Here is a 14,907-nt window from a genome sequence, read left to right on the forward strand (position 1 = left end):
CTTCGTAGGACGCATGGCTCTCGGCCTCTCCCGAGTCCATAGGGAAGTTGCAGCGATGGGACAAGACTAACTACAAATTGGGGAGAAAAAGGGATAAAAGTACAATCCCCGAAAAATATAAATATATGGTAACGGAATTACGCCGAGACTTAGATTTTTCACTTCACAAAATGTACACCAAACAAAAACTATTGATTTGACAGTTTAACAAACCATAGAAATCTATGCACAAGGACTATTTTTAACAAATTCCACAGAAAATTGTACAAACAAACATTTACAGGAAGAACTGTGCAGGTAAAAAGTTTGGTAACAGAATTACAATAAAATCTCCCTCAGTTTATTCTGCTAACTTTGTATCTGCACATTTTATCCAGTAATTTAGTTTTTACTGTGTAAATTGTTCAAATTAGTCATTGTGCATTGAGTTGCATGGTTTGTTAAACTTTGAAGTCAATGGTTTGTTTGGCATACAATACCAGTCAGAAGTTTCACCACACCTACTCATTCAAGGGTTATATATTTACTATTTTATACATTGTAGAATAATAGTGAAGACATCAAAACTATGAAATAACACATATGGAATCATGTAGTATCCAAAAAAAAGTGTTAAATACATTTGAGATTATTCAAAAGTAGCCACATATGCTGAGCCGTTGGCTGATTTTCCTTCACTCTGCGGTCGAACTCATCCCAAACCATCTCAATTGGGTTGAGGGTGGGTGATTGTGGAGGCGAGGTCATCTGATGCAGCACTCCATCACTCTCCTTCTTGGTCAAATAGCCCTGAAACAACCTGGAGATGTGTTTTGGGTCATTGTCCTGTTGAAAAACAAATGATCGTCCCACTAAGCGTAAACCAGATGGAATGGCTTATCGCTGCAGAATGCTGTGGTAGCCATGCTGGGTAAGTGTGCATTGAATTCTAAATAAAATCACTGACAGTGTCACCAGCAAAGCACCCCCACACCACCTCCTCCATGCTTCACAGTGGGAATGACACATGCAGAGCTCATCTGTTCACTTACTCTGCGTCTCACAAAGAGAGGTTGGAACCAAAAATCTCAAATTTGGCCAAATCATCAGACCAATTGACAGATTTCCACTGGTCTAATGTCCATTGTCGTGTTTCTTGGCCCAAGCAAGTCTCTTCCTATTGGTGTCCTTTAGTAGTTGTTTCTTTGCAGTAATTCGACCATGAAGGCCTGATTCACGCAGTCTCCTCTGAACAGTTGATGTTGCGATGTGTCTGTTACTTGAACTCTGAAGCATTTATTTAGGCTGCAATCTGAGGTGCAGTTATCTCTAATGAACTTATCTTCTGTGGCGGTCCTCATGAGAGCGGGTTTCATCATAGCGCTTGATGGTTTTTATGACTGCACTTGAAGAAACTTTGGAAGTCCTTTACATTTTCCAGATTGACTGACCTTCATGTCTTAAAGTAATGATGGACTGTCGTTTCTCTTTGTTTATTTGAGCTGTTCTTGCTAGAGTTCGGCATGGCCGATTAATTAGGGCCGATTTCAAGTTTTCATAACAATCGGTAATCAGCATTTTTGGGCGTCGATTATGGCCAATTACATTGCATTCCACGAGGAAACCTCGTGGCAGGATGACCACCCGTTACGCGAGTGCAGCAAGGAGCCAAGGTAAGTTGCTAGCTAGCAGTTAAAATAAATTCATGTTAGCAGGCAATATTAACTAGGGAAATTGTGTCACTTCTCTTGCGTTCATTGCACGCAGAGTCAGGGTATATGCAACAGTTTGGGCTGCCTGGCTCGTTGCAAACTGATTTGCCAGAACTTTACATAATAACATAACATTGAAGGTTGTGCAATGTAACAGCAATATTTAGACTTCGGGTTGCCACCCGTTTGATAACATACGAACGGTTCCATATGTCACTGAAAGAATAAACGTCTTGTTTTCAAAATGATAGTTTCCGGATTTGACCATATTAATGACCAACGGCTCGTATTTCTGTGTTTATTATATTATAATTAAGTATGATTTGATAGAGCAGTGTGATTGAGCGGTGGTAGGCGGCAGCAGGCTCGTAAGCATTCATTCAAACTTTACTGCGTTTGCCAGCAGCTCTTAGCAATGCTTGCTTCACAGCGCTGTTTATGACTTCAAGCCTATCAACTCCTGAGATTAGGCTGGCAATACTAAAGGGCCAATTAGAACATCCAATAGTCAAAGGTATACGAAATACAAATGGTATAGAGAGAATAGTTGACACGTCATAATTCCTATAATAACTACAACCTAAAACGTCTTAACTGGGAATATTGAACCACCAGCTTTCATATGTTCATGTTGTGAGCAAGGAACTTAAACGTTAGCATTTTTACATGGTACATATTGCACTTTTACTTTCTTCTCCAACACGGTGCTTTTGCATTATTTAAACTAAATTGAGCATGTTTCATTATTTATTTGAGACTAAATTGATTTTATTGATGTATTATATTAAGTTAAAATAAGTGTTCATTCAGTAGTTGTAATTGTCATTATTACTATTATACACATCCACACAGTTGAAGTTGGAAGTTTACATACACCTTAGCCAAATACATTTAAACTCAGTTTCACAATTCCTGACATTTAATTCTAGTAAATATTCCTGGTCTAAAGTCAGTTAGGATCACCACTTTATTTTAAGAATGTGAAATGTCAGAATAATAGTAGAGAGAATTATATATTTCAGTTTGTATATCACATTCCCAGTGAGTCAGAAGTTTACATACACTCAATTAGTATTTGGTAGCATTGCCTTTAAATTGTTTAACTTGGGTCAAACGTTTTGGGCAGCCTTCCACAAGCTTCCCATAATACATTGGATGAATTTTGTCCGATTCCTCCTGACAGATCTGGTGTAACTGAGTCAGGTTTGTAGGCCTCCTTGCTCGCACACGCTTTTTCAGTTCTGCCCACAAATTGTCTATAGGATTGAGGTCAGGGCTTTGTGATGGCCACTCCAATACCTTGACTTTGTTGTCCTCAAGCCATTTGACCACAACTTTGGAAGTATGCTTGGGGTGATTGTCCATTTGGAATACTCATTTGCAACCAAGCTTTAACTTCCTGACTGATGTCTTGAGATGTTGCTTCAATATATCCACAATTTTCCTACTCATGATGCCATCTATTTTGTGAAGTGCACCAGTCCCTCCTGCAGCAAAGCACCCCAACAACCTGATGCTGCCACCCCCAAGCTTCCGTGCTTCACGGTTGGGATGGTGTTCTTTGGCTTGCAAGCCTCCCCCTTTTTCCTCCAAACATAACGATGGTCATTATGGCCAAACAGTTCTATTTTTGTTTCATCAGACCCGAGGACATTTCTCCAAAAAGTATGATCTTTGTCCCCATGTGCAGTTGTAAACCGTAGTCTGGCTTTTTTTAATGGTGGTTTTGGAGCAGTGGCTTCTTCCTTGCTGAGCGGTCATTCAGGTTATGTTGACATAGGACTCGTTGTATTGTGGATATTGATACTTTTGTACCCGTTTCCTCCAGCATCTTCACAATATGTCCTTTGCTGTTGTTCTGGGATTGATTTGCACTTTTCGCACCAAAGTACGTTCATCTCTAGGAGAAAGAACGCATCTCCTTCCTGAGCGGTATGACGGCTGCGTGGTCCCATGGTGTTCATACTTGCGTACTACTGTTTGTACAGATGAATGTGGTACCTTCAGGCGTTTGGAAATTGCTCCCAAGGATGAACCAGACTTGTGGAGGTCTACAATTATTTTCTGAGGTCTTGTCGGATTTCTTTTGATTTTCCCATAATGTCAAGCAAAGAGGCACTGAGTTTGAAAGTAGGCCTTGAAATACATCCACAGGTACACCTCCAATTGACTCAAATGGTGTCAATTAGCCTATCAGAAGCTTCTGAAGCCATGACATCAATTTCTGGAATTTTCCAAGCTGTTTAAAAGGCACAGTCAATGTTGTGTATGTAAACTTCTGACCCACTGGAATTGTGATAGTGAATTATAAGTTAAATGGGCCTCCCGGGTGGTGCAGTGGTCTAAGGCACTGCATCGCTGTGCCACCAGAGATTCTGGGTTCGAGCCCAGGCTCTGTCTCAGCCGGCCGCGACAGGGAGGCCCATGGGGCGGCGCACAATTGGCCCAGCGTCGTCCGGGTTAGGGAGGGTTTGGCCAGCAGGGATATCCTTGTTTCATCGCACACTAGTGACTCCTGTGGCGGGACGGGCGCAGTGCACGCTGACCAGGTCGCCAGGTGTTTCCTACGACACATCATCTGTCTTTAAACAATTGTTGGAAAAATGAAATGTGTCATGCACAAAGTAGATGTCCTCACCGACTTGCCAAAACTATAGTTTGTTAACAAGACATTTTTGGGGTGGTTGAAAAACGAGCTTTAATGACCCCAACCTAAGTGTATGTAAACATTTATATATATATAAATGTTTACATACATATATCGATTAATCGGCTAGAGATATATATATATATCCGATTTATCGGTATCGGCTTTTTTTGGTCCTCCAATAATCGGTATCGGCGTTGAAAAATCATAGTCGGTCGACCTCTAGTTCTTGCCATAATATGGACTTGGTCTTTTACCAAATAGGGCCATCTTCTGTATACCACCCCTACCTTGTAACACAACTGATTGGCTCAAACACATTGAGGAAATTAATTCCACAAAATGAACTAAAGGCACACCTGTTAATTGAAATTCATTCCAGGTGACTACCTCATGAAGCTGGTTGATAGAATGGCAAGAGTGTGCCAAGCTGTCATCAAGGCAAAGGGTGGTTACTTTGAATAATCTTGAATATAAAATATATTTTGATTTGTTTGACACTTTTAGGGTTACTACATGATTCCATGTGTTATTTCATAGTTTTGATGTCTTCACTATTATTCTATAATGTAGAAAATAGTACAAATAAAGAAAAACCCTGGAATGAGTAGGTGTGTCCCAGCTTTGACTGGTACTGTACATCGCAGCGTGACTCCGTTATTGTGAATTGCCCCTTTCCTCTCTCTGAGTTCACTACTCCAGTGTTGCCCAGCTAAGATCCCTTCACCATATAATCATGTGCGTCTTGGCTCACTTAATTTGCTGTGGAAATAAACACAGGAACACTGGATACCTTGGAATTTCTCACATGAAACTCCACTTAAATTATTGTATCGTTAGAAACTCAAGGGGGGTTAGGGGGAGAAAAGCACAAGATTCAGTGAGCATTCTGTTTTGTTCCTATAGTAACGCCATATGAATAGCGCAGATCGTGTTGACAGGCGCTGTGATGATTACCCTTTTCAACGGCCTCCCTATTTGCAAAGATGCGAGCCTTAGATAAATGCTGCCCATATTACACAACAAAGGCGCCATAACAACCCTGCATTTCTAACCACTGCAGTGGCCGGGTTAGTTACCACAGACTCTCTCAACACAGATGGTCACTCCGTTGTCGCATTTAGTGTATGCACACACAGTGGTGTCCGTTAAACATCCATGGCAGTGGTTTATTTGACAAGGGAGGTTGGAAGCCAGATAACTGCACTTTCTCCGGCCCCATTCATCTAAACGCTTGGTGACAGGTCCTCTCAGCGTCGCAAAAAGTCCTCACACCACATTTAGCACGTGGTCCATAGGAAATTAACCTTAACACAGAACCGGGCCTCTCTCGCTCCGTGGATATTACGGATTTCCATGGCTATAACTTCAATGGAATGGTAGCTCAGGCTCTCAGTAATATTGGGATCAGAACTAACTGGCCCCAAATAATTTTTCCACTGCTGCGGACAAAAAGAGAGTGCGACTGTGGTTCCGCTTACTCTTCCTGCAGAGTATAACAGGTGGAACATTTAAATCAGAGAAGAAAAACTACTAAAAACAGTTTTTTTCTGTGAACCAATGATTTGTTCTTTTAGTTGGGAGGGATTGAATTGCTGAAGCACAATAATGAGCAAAATACTGCACACTACAAAAATAATTGCAGAATGTATCAAGATTGTAACACTATTTGATGGAGTAGATTTTATGTGTGGGAGCTAAACCAACACTTTCATAACATAAAGCCGCTGCAGCTGCACAGAGCTCTGATAACAGAGGGTTCTTACATGAAACCTGTAGCCTGGGGGTGAAGAACAAACGTGCTTACCTCCGAGAGTCTGACTCCGGAGTAGCCGAGCAGCCCCCTGCAAACACGTAGGCTGATGGCCAGAGTCTCCGTGCCGTGCCCTCTAACTGATACGATGGGTCTCTCACTGGGGTGCCAGGTCCTTCTGCAACTAGCCTCCCAGGCCCTATCACCCAACCCCCGCTCCCCCAGAGATGTGGCGCTGAGCTGGTCTACGGCACTAGCATGTTTAGGGTTAGAGTAATCCCAGCATTTGCATCCTGCATCCAAAAACATCCCCTGCCCAGTGTCATAAGATAACTTCAGATACAGAGGGAGGGGTGAGCAGCGGCCTCTGCTGCCCTGGTCGCTAACTTCTGGCTGGTGAGAATGTGGGCGTGCTTTGCTTTGACTCCAAGACATGCTGTAGTCTGAAGTGACAAAGTCATTTCTGGTCTCGGCAGACTCCAGCACTGTCCCACGACACACAGCAGCTTCTATGTCCTCAGATGCCATAGTGATGCTCAATGTCCCAGCTGTCCCTTCCTGGCACGGAGCTTCAGATCAGACTATTTAAAGGTGGAGGATAGGGATGGTCTTAATCAGGAACATACACAGCCAGTAATACTCCTCCGGACAGAAGTGAAAATAGAAGCTTTTACAGCTGACAAACCAGCCCGGAGAACAGGTGACCCTTGGCAAAATTAGGAATTTCCCGAGAGAACTGTCCGGTGTTGAGAGCTTGCATATCCCTTCTTCAGAGTGGGGTGTGTGACAAGGCAGTCACTGAGGCTTTGGCTCGCTCCTCCCGAGTCCAACAGCCATGCCTGCTTTCTGGATCTGAGAAAAGCAGAAGACAAAAGGGAAACAGATTAGCACCAGAACAGACACAATCACATACTGTAACATAAGCCAAGTTCCTTTGATACTTGAACTTTGTAGAGACTGTCATCATGCTGTTAGAATGTCAGTTATAACAACCTAGTTCTGTTGTGTCTCTGCATACACTATTTGGGTTTTGTCATTTGTGTTTCACATTAACACCAATGGACAAGGGGGGGGCTTTTTTCTGAAGTCTTTCGTCTGTCTCCTACCTGGACAACATCCACTACTGAAGCGCAGGTTGACTCATAATCATTCCCCTCATTTACATCCACGGGGAGGCTGGTTTAGGGTCATGAAATATTGTATGTATGTAATATTGTATGGTCCCGTGTGGCTCAGTTGGTAGAGCATGGCGCTTGCAACGCCAGGGTTGTGGGTTCATTCCCCACGGGGGGACCAGGATGAATATGTATGAACTTTCCAATTTGTAAGTCGCTCTGGATAAGAGCGTCTGCTAAATGACTTAAATGTAAATGTATGGATGAAGACGGGTGGGTGGCGTTCGGGTTGAATAAAGACAATAATTTTTTAAATGGAGAAACGCATCATTCTTGTGCAATTTATAAGCTACATTTAGATTTTCCTTTCATTATTTTTAGGCTAACTTTGTGTGCCAAATTGTCTAAATGTCAAAATGATTTACTATTAATTTCTATTGGGCACAAAATAATCTGAAACACAACCAAAACAAACAGCAAATGCATCCAACAAGTTTGTAGAGTCACAAGCTTGATGAAATCATTGTGTAAACTTTTGACTACTTTAATACAGATAAGTGAATGTCCCAATATTTGTCCCCTAATATTGGACTAGGTAAAAATAAATAAAACGGTTCACCCGATATGGATGAAAATACCCTCAAATTAAAGCTGGACCTTAACTTCGGTTCTTGTATAATTTCAAATCGAAAGTGCTGGAGTACAGAGGCAAAAAAAGGTCACTGTCCCAATACGTTGAGCTCACTGTATAGTCGGGCAGTTGTGGGTGGGTTATTAGCCATTGTGGGCAGGTACATAAAACAAACAGCTGATGTCCACATCCACTACTGCGGACGGCAGCAGAAAATCCTGCTGTAAAAAAGGCGTGGGTAATTGGAATGTAAGGAGGACCAGTTCAGAGAAGTTGGAGAATTGGGTCCATTGATCCTGGGTCAATTTATCTAGTAGTCAAGGCCGAGTAACCCGCCAACTTCCCACACAGACACTCAGTAAAGCAAGGTGTCTGAAGAGCAACAGCCTCTTTTTAAAGATAAATGTCAAATTATGTAAGAAATTAAAAGAATCAGCTGTAATCAGATGACAGAAAACAAGTACCAAGTGATCGGAGCCTGTGTTAGTTTAAATCTATTAAATGGGCAACCCTAAACTTGAAACAATAATTCCTGTTGAGGCTATGCAGAGTTTATTTATATTATGTTACAAAACAAGTGTAGGCCTAAATTCACTGGTCATTGTGTAGAATATATTTTGGGTTCTGATAGGGTTTCACAGTTAAACTAAGCTCATGAAGCATGTAAAAGGTTGTAATTCTTCAAGAATCACTGGATTTCATTCATTTATAAGTCTAAAAATGTTGCTGTTGTTGCTCCATGGTGTAAGGCACTGACTGTACAGTAACTTTGTGTGACAATATACAGTACCAGTCAAACGTTGACACCTACTCATTCAAGTGTTCCTTTATTTTTAATATTTTCTACTTAGTAGAATAAGTGAATACATCAAAACTATGAAATAACACATATGGAATCATGCAGGGATGCACGATATCGGCATTGGCCGATATTAGCTAAAAAACAAAGCCATCATCGACCAGATGTCTAGTTTAACGCCGATGTGCAAAACCGATGACAAAGCTGACATGCATACCTATATAACGTAGGTACATGACGTAATAACGCCACATAAAATTTAGAGCTACATGGGCAACACAGCATTCCTAACCTAGCCCACAAAGTCTACTGTGTGAATCAAGCAGTCATTTGAAAGAGTAAGAACATTTCAGCGAGACAACTCAAAGGCAAAATTCATTAAAGCCAAGATAATTGGAATTCATTGCCCTTGACAATCAACTGTTCCCTGTCGTGGGTGATGTTGGCTTTCGCCGACTGGTCGAGTACCGGTACACAATACCAAGTGCGCTATTTTGCAGAGGTTGCCCTACCAGAGTTACACAGTAATAGCATCACGACTAACATTTGGACCAGCGATATCAGCCCCATGAGCATGCCGAGTCTGACAGCACAGTGGGTCGTCGAGGATATTGTATACATTCTGTATACTTCTTTGGACACTGTTAACTAACCTCCAGACGAGCATCAATGCCATACAACTCTCCTTCCGTGGCCTCCAACTGCTCTTAAATGCAAGTGAAACTAAATGCATGCTCTTCAACTGATCGCTGCCAGCACCTGTCCACCCATCCAGCATCACTACTCTGGACAGTTCTGACTTAGAATATGTGGACAACTACAAATACCTAGGTGTATGGTTAGACTGTAAACTCTCCTTCCAGACTCACATTAAGCATCTCCAATCGAAAATTTAATCTAGAATCGGCTTCCTATTTCACAACAAAGCATCCTTCACTCATGCTGCCTAACATACCCTCGTAAAACTGACCAACCTGCTGATCCTTGACTTCGGCTATGTCATTTACAAAATAGCCTCCAACACTCTACTCAGCAAACTGGATGCAGTCTATCACAGTGCCATCCGTTTTGTCACCAAAGCCCCATGTACTACCCACCACTGCGACCTGTATGCGCTCGTTGGCTGGCCCTCGCTTCATATTCGTCGCCAAACCCACTGGCTCCAGGTCATCTAAGTCTATGCTAGGTAAAGCCCCACCTTATCTCAGCTCACTGGTCACCATAGCAGCACGCGCTACAGCAGGTATATTTCAATGGTCACCCCCTAAGCCAATTCCTCCTTTGGCCGCCATTCCTTCCAGTTCTCTGCTGCCAATGACTGGAACAAATTGCAAAAATCACTGAAGCTGGAGACCCATATCTCCCTCACTAACTTTAAGCACCAGCTGTCAGAGCAGCTCACAGATCACTGCACATAGCCCATCTGTAAAAAGCCCATCCAACTACCTCATCCCCATACTGTTATTTTTTTGCTCCTTTGCACCCCAGTATCTCACTTGCACATTCATCTTCTGCATATCTATCACTCCAGTGTTTAATTGCTAAATTGTAATTATTTCACCACTATGGCCTATTTATTGCCTTACCTCCCTTAGCTTACCTCAATTGCACACACTGTATATCCGTTTTTTCCCCCTCTATTGTGTTATTGACTATGTTTGTTTATTCCATGTGTGACGCTGTGTTGTTGTTTGTGTCGCACTGCTTTGCTTTATCTTGGCCAGGTCGCAGTTGGTTAAATAAAGGTGAAATAAAAAATAAAAAGTTTGTACTGAGGAAAGTCGTATTGCATGCTCATGAATGTGCTGGTTGTCATACTGCTGCCGCCAATTCAATGGCATTTGAGAACATGAACACACTAGCTAGCTCCATTCGAACAACTGACTGGAGAAATAAGCTCATCAACTACGTCTACAGCAAACATGATACCCTCTGTCATGGCATTGAAACGCCTGCTCAACAAAACTGCCAACATATGCTGTGAACAAGCAATTCGGTGGCATTCTCTTTACTGTGTGGCCACCATACTCGATGCCATGTACAAGAACCGCTACTTCGATGCAGACAAGAAACAGGGTTTACATGAAATGTTACATACACAGCTGAACAAGATGGAAACGGACAGTGACAGTGTGCGCCGAGGAAGAGAGGCCATGGACAGACAGAGCTGAAACTTCACTTTTTGACATGTAGGACGGAATCCTGGTTGAGAATGAAAACGACTGGACAACAAAACAGCAAGTAAGTGAAAGAAATCGATTTTAATGATGTTTTACTGGTAATGGGGACATCTGTAAATGCCAAGAAAACGTTTTGGTCAATGGGTGTGTAACCTTTATTTAACTTGGTAAATCAGTTAAGAACAAATTCTTCATTACAATGACAGCGTACCCCGGCCAAACCCTAACCTGGACGACGCTGGGCCAATTGTGCGCTGCCCTATGGTCCTCCCAATCACGGCCAGTTGTGATACAGCCTGGAATCGAACCAGGGTCTGTAGTGATGCCTCCAGCACTGAGATGCAGTGCCTTAGAACACTGCGCCACTCGGGAGCCCATGACAGCGGTTCCACACGTTCCTGTGACGTTGTGTGGGAAAAATATTCTTCTATATTCCATTATATTCTTAGCCTACTATAAAATGTAGCCTTTGTGTGTTGACTGTGATCAGGGTAAGTGTGTTGTCTGTTAAATGAACAAAATAACTATGGATTTCATGTGCATGGCACAGCCATGTAGTACATTGGCTGCACAAACGAGTAACATAATTCAACTCAAAATTATGCTCATATTTTCTGTACAAAATACATTAGTAGTCATGTTTTTGGACCTGCCTAAATGGATCTCTTTGTGATGGTGTATATTAAAATGGATTTATTAAAACAGACGTGCCCCCGTATCGGCCCACGCCTATTCCCACTCCTTAACTTGCCGACGTGTGCACGTTAGGTATGAAACGTTTATCCCAGCCAAAGCATGTGGTAAAAATGGGACTATATGAATTTTATTCCTGAAAACATTGCCAGATTTTTTTCTACAGGCAACATACCGTTTACATATGTATAGATTGCATACTGTACTGTTAGTGATATTTGGGTTGTTAGATTTGTTCCGACATTTCTTAAAAATATACAGTACCAGTCAAAGGTTTGGACACACCTACTCATTCAAGGGTTTTTCTTTATTTTTACTATATTCTACTTTGTAGAGTAACAGTAAAGACACCAAAACTATGAAGTAACACATATGGAATCATGTAGTAACCAAAAAAAAGTGTTAAAGAAATCTAAATCTATTTTATACTTGGCTCTTCAAAGTAGCCACCCTTTGCCTTGATGACGGCTTTACACACTCTTAGCATTCTCTCAACCAGCTTCATGAGGTTGTCACCTGGAATGGGTTTTAATTAACAGGTTTCCCTTCTTAATTTGTGGAATTTCCTTCTTAATGTGTTTGAGCCAATCAGTTGAGTTGTGACAAGGTAGGGGTGGTATACAGAAGATGGTCTTTTACCAAAGTCCATATTATGGCAAGAACAGCTCAAATAAGCAAAGAGAAACGACAGTCCAGCATTACTTTAAGACATGAAGGTCAGTCAATTCGGAAAATTTCAAGAGCTTTGAGTTTCTTCAAGTGCAGTCGCAAAAACCATCAAGTGCCATGATGAAACTGGCTCTCATGAGGACCGCCACAGGAAAGGAAGAACCTGATCACCTCTGCTGCAGGGGATAATTTCATTAGATATAACTGCACCTCAGATTGCAGCCTAAATAAATGCTTCAGAGTTCAAGTAACAGCATATCTCAACATCAACTGTTCAGAGGAGACTGTGTGAGTCAGGCCTTCATGGTCAAATTGCTGCAAAGAAACCACTACTAAAGGACACCAATAAGATGAAGACTTGGCTTGTGCCAAGAAACACGAGCAATGGACATTAGACCGGTGGAAATCTGTCCTTTGGTCTGAGTCCAGTGGCGACCCGTCATTCAAAGCAGGTGGGGCTTGCCTGTCATGCATATTATTTTGGCATTAATACGGGTCACATATCAATTTGTAAACAATGTAAAAAATGTATAATTGAGTTAATAAAGTCACATACTCAAGAGAACAGAGACCATGTTTGTAAGGCAGCTCCAAAATGCAGGTGTTTCAGCCTAGCTCAGTGATTTCTGTTGTGGTGGGGCAAGCCAACAGATAATACGGAGCATTGCGCTGTGTTTGGCTCAGTGTTCTGTCACCCATGGGGACACTACATCACTGCCAAGTCTAATGGTAGAGCTAGAAAAGTCTAGCCCCTTGGATGCTGCCATAGAGTTACATTAGAAGTGCCCATCCATGAAGGCTCAAGGTCATTGGCCACAGATAAAATGACATCAAATCACATTATATGTACAGTAGCTTTGATTGGACTGATCATGTCAACATCATACTTTCAAAAATCTTAGCTAGCAGTCATCATCATAAATCAAGTCGACAATCTACTGGCAAATCCTTTTAAATCCTTGTCATAAGAAGAGAAATAATGAAGAGAAATTATAGATAAAAAGTATCAGTGCTCATCTGCCATTGGACATAAACATTACACAAGTTGGAAATCGCAACTTCAACAATGAGTGGTTTGGAAGGAATCAGTGACAGCCAGTGGCTAACTGCAAGCATTGCAAAGCAATCACTAGCCTGCTATTCAGTAGAGTGTCTGTGTGGTCCCAAATCTGGGATTAAGGGCTCTTTTCCAAGTTAAAAAAGATAAACATTCAACATTGGCCATGCTGTCAATGAAGCATGATTTGTGCTGCGCTCAAAACAACTTAACTTGGAACTAAGAAGTCTTGAACTCACTGAAGTCAAGTTACCTGGGAAGTTGGGAATAAACGAGCTCCGACTGGGAAAATAGGTTATGAACGGTCATCCAACTCAGAATTGTAAACCCGGCCTCTTTCTAAAGCTACGACCTGACGATCAATGACGTCATCATGATTCAACCTTGTTTCCCCCCCGAGTTCCAAGTTGTTTTGAAATCACCATAAATCCAGAGAATACCGGACTTTGATGACAAAATTTGCCCACGAAGGACTGCCGCGCCACCTTCCTGTTCAAGCGAGCACAGGAGAAGGTGAGTCCAAAAAATGTATTGTATGCTGCTGCATAAATTATGTAATATGCCAGGGAGATATGTACACTGTAGCTAAGAAAGTAATACTAAGTGTGTGGTGTGAAGTAAGCTGTTAGTAGCCCATGTGCCTCACCCTAATAATGTGTTCCCTTTTCCCCCTCTTAATTTCATCTACCATTCTGACTTGGTGGTGCACATGCAGCCCATAACCTGTTTTAGAGAAATGTAATCATTGAATATTATAAGAGCTTTCATTGTCTGCCTATATGCCCCCTTCATTTATCCTACGGTTCTGACTTGGTATACAGGGAGAATACTGGAAGAACGACCCATGTCCTGAATTCTGTTGCTGTACATTAAGTGCTAAACAAATAGTTATATTGACTACGTTCATCCTAGCTCTTAATCGAAATGACGGATTGCCTCTTATCCGCTTGTCGTCGCCTTATGCCATAGTTTGTACATCTCAATTGTCATTAGAAAACACATTTGTTTAAGCAAGTCAGCCATATCAGAAAAAAAAGGCAGTAAATGAGGCTCAATTAACTGTTTCACTACCAGACAAGGCTCAGCTGATAGCCAAGTGTAGCATTGGTAAGATGCTGTTGTTGGAACAGCTTTATGTAGGCCCTAACAGTTTGTGGGCACCGTTTGTCACCGTTATTGCTCAATTAACGTATTGTTTAGTGGCTTTGCTGGCATGCATCCCCAAATCTTGAGGGGTTTGCCCCACCAAGATTTGCATGCCAAAATCACCAATGGATCAGTCCAAATTTGAGATTTTTGGTTCCAACCGCAGTGTCTCAGATGCAGAGTAAGTGAACAGATGATGTCTGCATGTGTGGTTCCCACCATGAAGCATGGAGGAGGTGGTGTGATGGTGCTTTGCTGGTGACACTGTCAGTGATTTATTTAGAATTCAAGGCACACTTAACCAGCATGGCTACCACAGAATTCTTCAGCGATACGCCACCCCATCTGGTTTGCGCTTAGTGGGACTATCAATTGTTTTTCAACAGGACAATGACCCAAAACACACCTCCAGGCTGTATAAGGGCTATTTGACCAAGGAGAGTGATGAAGTGCTGCATCAGATGACCTGGCCTCCACAATCACCCACCCTCAACCCAATTGAGATGGTTTGGGATGAGTTGGACCG

General features: G+C 42.1%; 1 protein-coding gene across 4 annotated transcripts in view; it reads right to left on the reverse strand.

Moving 5' to 3' along the window:
* LOC139580937 (1-phosphatidylinositol 4,5-bisphosphate phosphodiesterase epsilon-1-like) overlaps positions 1-14,907 on the reverse strand; it is an 85,652-nt gene that overhangs the window by 69,652 nt on the left and 1,093 nt on the right. For all 4 annotated transcript variants that reach the window (XM_071410107.1, XM_071410108.1, XM_071410106.1 and 1 more), the window contains exon 2: positions 6,146-6,943. In XM_071410107.1, the coding sequence (XP_071266208.1) occupies positions 6,146-6,619 (474 nt within the window). In that variant the 5' untranslated portion in view covers positions 6,620-6,943. The remainder of the gene's footprint in view (positions 1-6,145; positions 6,944-14,907) is intronic.

Source organism: Salvelinus alpinus, chromosome 7 (genome assembly GCF_045679555.1).
Source record: "Salvelinus alpinus chromosome 7, SLU_Salpinus.1, whole genome shotgun sequence".
NCBI lineage: Eukaryota > Metazoa > Chordata > Actinopteri > Salmoniformes > Salmonidae > Salvelinus > Salvelinus alpinus.